The sequence below is a fragment of the Vipera berus genome (assembly GCF_964194415.1).
Source record: "Vipera berus genome assembly, chromosome: 2".
Classification (NCBI taxonomy): Eukaryota; Metazoa; Chordata; class Lepidosauria; order Squamata; family Viperidae; genus Vipera; species Vipera berus.
Window position 1 is genome coordinate 213,427,117 of NC_138203.1, and position 12,495 is coordinate 213,439,611.

Genomic DNA, 12,495 nt, shown 5'->3' on the forward strand with positions numbered 1-12,495 from the left:
ATGGATGCTTTACTTGATTTAATTTTAAGAATATTAATGGTAATCATCAAACTAGTGGAATCAATTTCTGCAGTTTTGAAAAGAATAGGTCACTCGGTCTTCTTGAAATACCCACATGTCCTTCTGTCTCCTCACGCAGGAGGATCCTTACATGACTGTCAAAATATTTTCCCGACATTGCTCTTCACAAATTCAGAAGGGGGTGAGTATCCAGAATATGTGCACTGCAACACACAACAATCAGAGCAGTAAATATTTAAACATAAAGCACTGCTGGTGATTAATTACAGACAACAAGAGGAAAACACTGAGCAAATCCATACACGCTCGCAAATCCCTCGGATATAAAAATATTTACATGCATTTATTAATGAGGCCTTTTTTAAGCTCCTGCTGTAAAATCGTGTGTATCTTCATGGAATTCTATAACTAAAATTGTTTGAGTATGTTTAGCATGACAAGCAAAGGTTTACTAAAAAGTAATCAAAAGCATGGTGATCCATGTGATGGGAAAAAAACTGGAAAGAGTGTGAAGCTCTTTCATATTCTCTGAATTTTTCTTCCCTATCTTAGGACCGTGTCTGTGTGTGTCTGCTTAGTTTGATAATATCTTCCCTAATCAGGAATCTGAAAGAACTGAAAAGTATGCATTCTCATTTTGATTGAGTAATGGATTTCTACACTATCAAAACAGATACACGTGAATAAAGTACTTTACCTAATAGAAAAGACATGCATTTGCCACAAGATTTAAACTTTTGAGATGCGTTATTAAAGCCTTGATTAAAAAAGCAGAATATTTTGAATGTTTTAATGAAGCTCTCCTGGAAAGTAAACTGGATGCCAACTTTAAGGGTGCTACAAAAGTTACACGTCTACAGGTAATCGTCACCTAATGACCCTAATTAGAACTAGAAATTACAAATGAAGTGGTTTTTAGGTGAAACATTACGTGACCATACCACTTAGTGATGGCAGTTCTAGTAGTCCCAGTTGCAGTTGTTAGGCAAGGACCACACTGTCATTAGGCAAAGTCCTCACAGTTTTGCCCTGCCAGGCTTGCCTGGCTACAACTCCCCCACCTCATCTCTGCTGCCTTGGATTCTGTCACCACCTACCTGTTGCCCTCAACTTTCACCCTCTTCTTCCTCTTGTTGTTGGTGAGGTGCACTGCTTTGGCCCTTTGCAAGGCCATGGAGAGGCTCCTGGTGGCAGCAAGGGTTGGTGACAGCAGATTGCAGGGTGGCCAGAAGGGCAGAAATGATGGGGAGGGGAGGAAGAGGTAGGCAGATGGAGGGAGTTGAAGTAGACACTGCAGTCGTAAATGCTGGTGCCCAAACTTTGACCAAGTGGCATGGGGCCACTAGATTAGATTAGATTAGATTAGATTTATTGAATTTATATGCCGCCCTTCTCCCCAAGGACTCAGGGCGGCTCACAACAAAAAAATTAAGAAACATGGAATACAAAATTTAAAAAAGAATTAAATAAATGTGACACATGACAATTTAACTCAATAAAAGCCAAATTTAAAAAACATAGTCAGTCCAAACCCACTTGCTGGAATAACCAAATCTTCAGGTCACGGCGGAAAGACCAAAGGTCAGGGGCCGTCCGCAGCTCCGGAGGTAGTTCATTCCAGAGGGTCGGCGTGCCCACAGAGAAGGCTCTCCCCCTAGGGGTCGCCAGACGGCATTGCCTGGCCGATAGCACCCTGAGGAGGCCAACTCTATGGGAGCAAACCGGGTGATGGGAGGTTGATAATGGCAGCAGGTGGTCTCGCAAGTACCCTGGGCCTAAGCCATGTAGGGCTTTAAAGGTTATTACCAGCACCTTGAATCGCACTACAATTGCTGGAACTTTGAGGACCAGCCATAACTGTCATTAGTTCGGCACCGTTATACTTTTGAACAGTGCTAAATAAATGGTTGTTAAATAAGGTGTACCTGTAGTACATCTGTTCATAAACAGTTTGCATCCAGTATCACAGTATTTTCCCGGGCACCTGCTGTTTTAATGTTTAAGCTTCTTGCTGTTTGATTTTTATTTCACTGAGAGCAAAGAGAGGCCTATACATTTGCATCCTCTGAGAATGACACAATTTAAGTATTCCAACTAACAACGGCAGATAACTGGAGAAAGAAAGACACTTTTCACTGTCTTTTAGATTCTTGACATGGTTCCTTTTGTAGTTTAATATATTTTTTTAAAATGTGTTTTTAGTTCTATAAAAATGCTCAGTAAAGCCAAGAAAACAGTAAGCTATAAGCACAATCACAGTTTCACTTAGTAACCACTGGATTTTAGAAAATTGGAATATTTAACTCTGCAAACTTCATTTATACCAAGATTCCTCTGATTTTAAATACTGAGCTGCTAACCTTTGCCTGGAATACCTCCCCAACTTCCAAGACTGAATCTCATTTGCTTCTGCAAACACAACGTCGAGGCTGAACGCTTCTGCTGTTTCTGATACTACAGTGAGAATAAATGAGAAACATTCCTTGAAGCCCCTGTCAAGGATTGAAACAGGTAGCCATTCAGATGGCAACAAGAAGCAAAGGATATGTAACTAGTTAGTTATTCTACTCAAAGAGGTGAGACAGAGGAAATTAGTGGCAGCTTATGATGGAATGCAAAATGAAGAAGCGCAAACTGTAAGTAAGCCATAGGTTCATGACTTGCTAGAGCTAACCTGCCAATCAGCAGGACCAGACTTCATTCTGTTGCTTTGCAAGAACGGGGAAATACTGCTGACCTTCCCAAACATTACAGTGTAGAATCAATGGGCTACAAGCACAAAGAGGGACTGCAAATTCAGACAGGAATTGGTCTGTTTAGAGTGTGATGGGGATGAAATTCATTTGCACATTTTTCCAGCGAACACTTCTTAAGCCCATGTGCAAACTAGAATGCAGTGACTTCCAAATCTCCACTTTTCCACATTCACAGCTGGAGTTTACCATCTGAAAAAATACATATATTTGTGGGGAATGTAGAAAAAAAAATGGATAGAATATGTAGTCTAGAAAAATAATACAATTGGAAATACATTTCTACACAGGGATTCTTAAGAAAAACTGGCATGGAAGTTGATGAAAACAAACACTGCACAGTATTTTTTAAAAACAGAGCCATACTCTAATTGAGATGTGAGCTTACCCTAATAGGTTGAACAGTGCATTTATGCAGGAGAGCTGTGTTGGTAAAGAAGGTGGAGAAAAGTCAGCAATAATGCAAATTGCAGGTATGCTTTCCACCCACATCCAGCACAACTCCCACTGAATCCTGCTACATCATTCATCCTGGCACCACGAAGCCAAGCAGAGTCAGGAAGCCAAAAAAATGACACTGACTTTATCTTCAATCTGACTTCACTTTGAAATCTGTCTCATGTCCAGCACAATAGTACAACACTAACTGGGGAAAAAAGAAAAATGCCTCCCTGTTCCGTTGCCACCTTGCTTCGCTTCCCTGTTAATTCTGGAGGATGGTTTTTCTTCTATGACTATCGTGGAATGTAGCAGGACAGTCAAGATAGAATTGGTTGCCCCATCCCTTCTTCATGAAAGGTCTTGACAGAAAGCCTTAAAAATACAAAAAAAACTAGCCTGGTACAAACCACGGTTTTCTACTCTCTTTAGCTGACAGGGAAACGCTATGCTAACATTCTTCTCCTTCCCTCGTCATTGCGCTATAACTCAATATTTCATGCCACAATAATGCTTCTAATAATGTTTCAAAACTTTTTTCTAGAGCTGAAGCCTCAATGTCATCTTCCAGTTGCACCTCCTATTTTGTTCTACGATGCTGTACCCGATATTTATTTATTTATTTATTTTAATTCCATTTATATCCCGCCCTTCTCCGAAGACTCAGGGCGGCTTACAAGCTTAGCAGTAGCCTTCATTCTATGTATATGCCTGCTTATTAGGGCTTTCACACACACCCCAAGTGGCATTATTACAAAGTCAGCTTAATTGCCCCCAACAATCTGGGTCCTCATTTTACCTACCTCGGAAGGATGGAAGGCTGAGTCAACCTTGAGCCTGGTGGGATGCAAACCTGCACTAATTGCAGGCAGCTGGTGTTACTTAAGGAGGCATTAGCCCACTGCTCCACCAAGGCTCCCATAATATGCCTTTTATTTCTTTAGATTTAAACCCTTCTTTCCTTCCAAAGTTTGGGATGTCATATACACTTCATCTCCCACCCTGTTCCAAGTATTCTCCTCCAAAGAATTCAGTGATATAGATTAAGCTGGGGGGAAAAAGATTGCTGATGAATACATCTTAAGATAGTAAGCCAAGATATTAGCATAACTTTTGGTTGCTCAGATGATCCTTCTATATATGAATAAATCAGTAAACCAGGAAATCTTCCAAACGTGGACTTTATCTGAATAGGGATATTAACCAAGTTCAAAGTACAGAAACAAATACTGCCTTGTTCCGGAGACATTTAGTCATAGTTCCCTGACTCAGGAAAACTGGGAAACTGTTAACACAGAGAAGATTTCTGGTTTCAATAGAAGAGAATGTATGTAGCTCAGGGTTGAAATGTGAAGTCATTGGTGCTCTCTGAGCATGGCACCAGATTGAGAGAGCACCAAGGACTCCACTTTCTGGTTTGACCATTCATTCATGCACATAGCCAGTGGTTTGACTACTGACTGCCCAAAGTTATTCATAAGATACATAACTCTTATTTTAACACTGCAACTGTACTATATGTCTGTAACTGCAACGTGCAAATTGGCTTATGAATCTGACTCCTTCTACAGTATATTGAACATGAGATTTTCCATTCTCTGAGCCAATCATTAAAGAGATATTCTCAATTAAAGCAGAACCATCTAGATATTTGAGAGGAGGAGAAGAAAAAAACTAGGTTCTTCTGAATAAGCAGATAGCTCTAGTATCTCTGCAAGGCATAAATTAACTGTGGCGGTGAACAATATATAACATGTAATCTCCAAAGAAAAGCAAGATGCTGCAGGCAATAGACAGGCAAGCAGATACTAATCCTACACCTACAGTAACAGGATTAAAACTGAGCTAATGAACCACGCCAAGCAAAAACGGTATCACTTAGATCAACATTTCGGAGACCAAGAGCAGCACTTAGCATTATTTTGCAGGGATTGGGAGGGGGATGGGTTTGAAGGTATGTTAACTTCTTAAATATAATATGCCCATCTCAAAATGAGAGAAAACTCTTTGAAGTGGAAGATCCCAGTGTTTGGGGAAATAGAGATTGCTCTACTGTTTTGAGCACTTGAGTCTCTTCAGATATTCCTGTGTGGAAATATTGAAAAGCCTTCCAAAGAGGACTCTTCAAAGCACAGGTAGACAGACTGTAATCCTCCAGATAGTAACAAACCATAACTACCAGCAGTTCCACTCATTTTAATGGTGAGGGATCTAGAACATCACACGTTTGCACCATGCTTTAAAGCTAAAGTGCGCTAATGAAAAGTTAATCTATTATTCAGATGAATATCAGAAATAGTTTTCATTAGCTGAAAACCTCTGAATACAGTCAGAAAAAGAGGGCTTCTCAAGCCCCATACTACAGTATAAGACCAAGGAATCAAAAATCATACCGACTTCAATAAGGAGTTATAAAGCAAAATTATGGATATGATACAGGATCTAGAGAACTGTGACAGGAACCCCAGCCTTCTTTTATAAGAGAGTTCATTATGGCACAGTCGACAACTTGGGACGTTCCCATAGGCTATTGCTCATCTTCCCAAATCCATGTCTAAATCAAAACAAATAAGAGCTATCTTGTTATTATAAACTTCCATATTATATCACACATATTGCGAAACCAGAATTTAAAAATGGTTTAATACGACACAAAAACCCAGTTTATATGTAAGATAAGTTCACATATTACACCAATCTCCAAACTATTCAACTTCATTATGGCTTAGTAAGAGCTGTGATGTAAATTGTTTCCAATGCACAAAGCTTTCATAAACCCAACCATATTGTTCCAAGTCTCAGATATTTGCAAATAATAGTGCCAAGTCTTTGTACACCCTGATAAATATGCTAATAATATGGAGATTGAAAACCAATGACAAATATGCAGTATGTAAGTCTTATGGGTATTTTAACATTCCTGTTATTGTATATTGATCTCTTTTATTGATTTCTTTCTGCTCTGAGATCCATTTATAAAGGTACAGCAAGTTGCAAATATTTTAACTAAAAATTGTTTCAGAATTAAAGGACTATCTCATTAATGTGGTTGGAATAGGGTAGACTGCATTGTGAAATTCAAGAGGCGCTTAGATAGACTCTGGGTTTCTACTTGATAGTCTTGACCTAAACTTTACACTTTTGGGGCCCAAGTGTATTGTTTAAAGCATGAAACTACTTAAACCAACAGCTTCTTCCACAAGAAGTGCAATTAATTCTTGTTCCAATTGCTTTTCTTCCTGAAGGAAATTGTTTTGCTTTGAAGAGTTTCATGGAGGGATGAATAATAAGCCATAATTTAGTGCTATGACAGAGCCTAGGACAACATGGTACAGCCAGCATGAAAAAAGAGATTATATACTATTGTATTTGTTTCCCACTACCCCCATATTGTTTTTATGCACTGGCCACTGCATGAATCAGTTTTAACATTGCCTTTCCTGGGAGAATCAAGACAATAAAAACGACTGATTCAATCTGGTTTCTTCCAATAAGCTATAATTAAAAATAAACACATTTACCCTAGCAGATCTGTTAATGACAAATTATTGTTCACTGAAATTGAAAGCAAATGCCTCAATTTTCCTTTTGTTACCACTATGAAGGAACATGGCAAGATGAACTGAACACTTTTTCTAACAAGGTACTGATTTATCTGAATGCAATTTTCTTGTCTATCCAAGCAACTACAATCCCTGCTTTTTTTTTTACTTTCTAGTGTCTCCTGAGGAAGTGATTCCCCATTCAGGAATAAAAAGGAGGGGGGTGGTTGTGTCCAGCATGGCTGAGTTCATCTTAAAAAGAGACAGAAAGCAGTGGTGAATATTTTATTTGAAGCATGGCACAAGTGCCTTTTCAAACAGAATTTTCTGTCTAGGAAACACCACCTCAGAACAGATTGTTTCTCAGTAACTTCCTAGTGAAAAGTCTCTGGAATATTTGCATGTCTTTTTAAAGTGTGGTTGCAATTCTAACAACGCACACAAAATGATTCCTTTAGTTCCTAGGGTCAATTATTACATAACTGGATGCTCTAAATCTAGTCAGAAAGAGGTTTTACTTCAGCGGGAATATAACAGTTGTCTACAACGCTATTCCTCAATCTCAACAACTTTAAGCTATATGGACTTCAACTCCCAGAATTCCCCAATTAGCATGTTCCCTAGTTGAGAAACACTAGTCTGTAACAATAATCTCTCCACAGACCACATAGATATATACTCACCCACATAATGCATATTAAAGGCCAAATACTTGTATTGGAAGAGGGGATTGTTGTTTAGGCTACTTCTTTGGATCTGTTGGAAGAAGGAACTGACATCCCATCGGTATAAGACATCCAAAAGCATGATGCTTGGCACCCGTAAGGCCACATTCAACATTGCTTCCAATTTCTCCTTTGCAGCCATGCTGTTTCTTGGTCGTGATGTGGGACTGACTGTAAAGAATCCAAAGCAGCAAGTAAGTTTAACAGTTGCCATAGATGTAATACTGATGAGCACTGTATCTATTTATTTTAAGATTTATCAGGCTACCCAATTTGCTGTGTGACTCTGGGCAATGTACCAACAATAACTATCTAGCAACAAATTTATAAATACAAAATGTAAAACAGTAACCAAGCACACAACAAAACAACCTGCGGCAGGGGGTGCTCCCACTCAATCGACCCCTAATAATTGGGGAAAGGGCCAAGTCTTAAGGACTTTCCAACAAGCAAGGAGAGTTGGGGACAACTATATATTGGGGGAAAATCATTTCAGAGAGCAAGGGCAACCACAGAGAAGCTTTCTAGATACCATAAGATGCTAAAACCCTCAGGGGAACATGTGAGTCTCGCTAATGTTCTTGGGAGATCTCTCAAGTAAGCCAAATCCTATGCCCAGTGTTACCAGTATCTTGAATCATACCCAGAATCCGACTAGGAGCCAGTGCAGCTCACAGGATTGCAATATTTTGTGGTATAACAAGCTGATCCCATAACTACCTATAATGCTTTAATAGTCTAATTGGGAAGTGACCAAAGTGTGAATGACCATGAGCAGGGCCTCCAAGTTCAGGAATGAGTGTCACTGGTGCACAAGATCCAATTGTGCAAAGGATCACATGGTCACTGCTGCCATCTGCTCTTTGAGTAGGAGTGGAGTACAGATTGTTCACCAAGTTGAATAGGATAGTGTCATCCTATCCAGAACCCTAGAAACTCTGCAACTTCCAAGTTCAGAAAACCCCAAACCCATAGCCACTCATTCTTAACAGAGTTGAACAACAACCTCTTCTTCCCTATCCAGATGCCCCCAGCTTCCAGACACTGAGAAAGGACTCAGCACTTTTACTTGGGACAGCTGGGGACAAAGACATAGAGCAGGGTATCATCAGCACCGAATCCTGAACCAATTTATAATCTCCCCCAGTGGCTTTACGTAGATATTAAAAAGGAGGGAGATAAGGCAGATTCCTGAGGAACATGGGCCTAGGAGTCAACAGCTCCCATTTCACTAACCTAGTAGGAGAACCATTACAGAACAGTGGCCCTCACCACAACCAGAAGTTTACCTTGGTCAGTGGTACCAAAAGCTACTGACATATCAAGGAGAGCCAGAATAGATGCACCACCTTCACCATGAGCTTGCCATAGGTCACTGACAAGCACCACCAAATATTCTCCACACCATTCTCAGGTTTGAATTCATTCAAAACTCTGGGTACCTCCAATGAACATTCACACATAACCCTAGAATTTGTCAAGCTAGTCTTCAAAAGGAAGCAGAAAAGCTGAGCTTCTATTTTAATAGAGCACAGCTTGAATGAATAGTAGGTAAAGTCACAGCATGGTGGAAGACAAAAAACTACTGTAGTAAAACCGTAAGTATGGATGGAGATATATTCTAAGTCATGGGTGTCAAACTGCCGACCTACGGGCCAGACGCATCATCAAGAAACCGCACCCACCCCATTGTCGGCAATGGAGAAAAAGCTCTGATACGTCGCGCGATGTCACGTGATGGCGCGAGTTTGACGTGTCTGCTTTAAGTTATCTTTGCACCCCTGAAAATAGTCAGAATAAAAACATCACTAAAATAACAAAATGGAAGCATTCAACTGCCTCTCATCACTACTGCGTTTCCCTCAAGATATGAAAAGAATTAAATGATTATCTTTTAGATTAAAAAAGCAAGCTTGCAGATCATAGTCTTTATCACATGATACAGCTTAAGCTCACTTGAAAACTCTTTGAATGTTGTGGGCATCCTCATTAAACCTTGTCTTCATTCTAACAATCATTAAAAATGCATTTTGTTTTAGTTAAGGCACAAGTTTCTGTTCCAATAATTTGCTAATGATGTTCTGCACTGCTTAGAGTTGCTTCCCTTCTCTTTAGAAGGAATCATACATTAATATATCTAATCTGTAACTGCCACATTCAGATTGATTTCTGGAGGAGGGGCAATGGAATAAAGAAAATACAGGAGCTCCATGACATCAGGGTCTTCAGTTAGGCAAATTTAAGGGAAACCAAATAGTGTGAGTTGAGTCCAATGCTAGCATGTTTATCTACATATTGCAGTTTGTTGAGCCCAGGAATTTATTTATTTTATTTATTTATTGAATTTCTATACCACCCTTCTCCCGAAGGACTCAGGGCGGTGTACAGGGCAATAAAAGCATTACATACAAAAGATAAAATAAAATTAATTAACCCCTAACAATAAATAATTAAAAAATACCCCAACCCCTTAAACCAGGCCGGCCTGTTCAAATAAATAGGTTTTCAGATCACGGCGGAAAGAGCGAAGGTCAGGAGCCATCCGGAGCTCAACCACTAATTGATTCCAAAGGGCTGGCGCGCCCACAGAGAATGCTATCCCCCTGGGGGCCGCAAGCCGACACTCTCTGACCGACGGCACCCTGAGGAGGCCCTCTCTGGACGAAGGGAAGATGACGCCGGCAGCAGTTGCTCCTGTAAGTAATCCGGACCCATGCCATTTAGGGCTTTATAGGTAATCACCAGCACCTTGAATCTCACCCGGAGGGCAACTGGAAGCCAATGTAGCTCGTGGAGAAGAGGCGTTACATGGGAGTATCGGAAGACCCCCATCACAACTGGTTCGGCCACATTCTGCACCAGCTGAAGTCTCCGAGTGGTCCTCAAGGGCAGCCCCATGTAGAGCATTGCAGTAGTCTATAGGAGAGGTCACGAGCGCATGAGTGACTGTACGCAGGGCATTCCGGTCCAGATAGGGTCGCACCTGGCGCACCAGGTGAACCTGGGCAAAAGCCCCCCTGATCACAGCTCCTACATGGTCTTCCAAACTGAGCTGTGAATCCAGGAGGACACCCAAGTTGCGAGCCCTATCTACGGGGGGTAACACCTCACCCCCCATGGTTAAAGATGGAATGAACTGAATTTCCCGAGATGCCGGAACGTACAACCACTCAGTCTTGTCGGGATTGAGCCGAAGCCTGTTCCTCCCCATCCAGACCCAAACCACCTCTAGGCAACAGGACATCACATCAAGGGCATCACTGGGGTGGTTTGGGGTAGAGATGAAAAGCTGGATATCATCGGCGTACTGATGATATCCCACTCCAAAACCTCGAATGATCTGCCCCAGCGGCTTCATATAGATGTTGAACAGGAGAGGCGAGAGGACCAACCCCTGAGGAACTCCACAAATGAGAGGCCTCCAGGCTGACCTCTGCCCTCCTGTCAGCACCGACTGCTAACGTCTCAGGAGGTAGGAGGAGAACCAGTGAAGAACAGTGCCCCCCACTCCCAACCCCCTGAGACGCCGCAGTAAGATACCATGGTCGATGGTATCGAAAGCCGCTGAGAGGTCTAATAGGACGAGGACAGAGGAACATCCCCTGTCCTGAGCCCGCCAGAGATCATTCACCAGCGTGACCAATGCCGTCTCCGTGCTGTACCCGGGCCTAAAGCCCGATTGGTACAGGTCCAGATAATCCGCTTCCTCCAGGAACAGGAGGAGCTGATGCGCCACCACGCTCTCAACAACCTTCGCAAGAAAGCGAAGGTTGGAGTCCGGATGATAGTTATTCAAAATAGCCAGGTCCAGGGCAGGCTTCTTGAGGAGGGGCCTCACCACCGCCTCCTTCAAGGCGGCAGGAAAGCTACCCTCACTCAAAGAAGCAGTTATCACTGCCTGGAGCCAGCCTTGTGTCCCCTCCCGAGCCGCATAAACCAGCCAGGAGGGGCACGGGTCCAATAAACACGTGTTGGAGCTCAGCTTCCCCATGATCCTGTCCACCTCCTCCGGAGTCACAGGGTCGAACTCATCCCAGATAACATCACCAAGAACGCTCGTGTCACCTCCGTCAGACTCTGCCCAGTCGGAATCCAAACCGGCCCGAATCCGAGCGATTTTGTCCACCAGATGTTGGCTAAACTCCTTGGCACGACCCTGCAAGGGCTCCTCCCTCACCTCCTGATTAAGAGCGGCCAGGCGGTTATCTGCGGACACAATGAGGGCAGCAAAGTAATTAGACTTTGCCGCCCTCATCGCCATGAGATAAGACCTCGTAGAGGACCTTAGTCACAATCGGTCGGATTCAGACCGGCTGGATCTCCAACAGCTCTCTAGGCCCCGTCTCCGACGCTTCATCTCCCGGAGCTCAATGGAAAACCATGGAGCCCACTGGGATCTGTGCCAGGTCAGGGGCCGCATGGGTACAACACGGTCGAGTGCCTCCGTGGCTGCCCTTTCCCAGGCTTCCACCAAGGCATCGGCTGGGCTGTGAGCGAAGGCGGCAGGCGGGGACCCAAGCGCCACCTGAAACTGCTCAGGGTCCATTAGGCGCCTGGGGCGGAACCATCTTTTCGGTTCTGTGGCCCAGCGACAGGGGGTGGCGAAACGGAAGGCCAGCTGCAGGAGATGATCGGTCCATGACAGGGGCATAATAATTGGAAAACCCCCACCTAGATCATCTAACCAGATAGAAAAACAAAATTGAGCGTGTGACCCCCCCATGAGTCAGGCCCTAAATTACTTGCATCAGGTCCATGGCCGTCATGGAAGCCATGAACTCCCGAGCCAACTCTGATGATCCCCCCAGGGATGGCAGATTAAAGTCCCCCAAAATCATAAGTTTCGGGAACTCAATCACCAAACCCGAGAGGATATCAAGAAGTTCAGGCAGGGCTGCTGCTACGCGACTGGGCGAAAGGTACACCAGCAGCAAGCCCAACTGAGCCCTAGGGCCACATCTCAGGAGTGACTCACACCCGGATATCTGGACAACGGTGGCCTCCCATGGACATAAG

The 12,495-nt window shown here is 43.0% G+C and overlaps 1 protein-coding gene across 4 annotated transcripts in view; it reads right to left on the bottom strand.

The window, feature by feature from the left end:
* Positions 1 to 12,495, bottom strand: part of RNF145 (ring finger protein 145) — a 77,657-nt gene that overhangs the window by 53,907 nt on the left and 11,255 nt on the right. For 3 of the 4 annotated variants that reach the window (XM_081319672.1, XM_081319673.1, XM_081319675.1), the window contains exon 2: positions 7,438 to 7,650. In XM_081319672.1, coding sequence (XP_081175798.1) covers positions 7,438 to 7,621 — 184 coding nt within the window. In that variant the 5' untranslated portion in view covers positions 7,622 to 7,650. Of the gene's footprint in view, positions 1 to 7,437; positions 7,651 to 12,495 lie in introns of those variants that run through there. The other variant, XM_081319674.1, reaches the window with a different exon arrangement.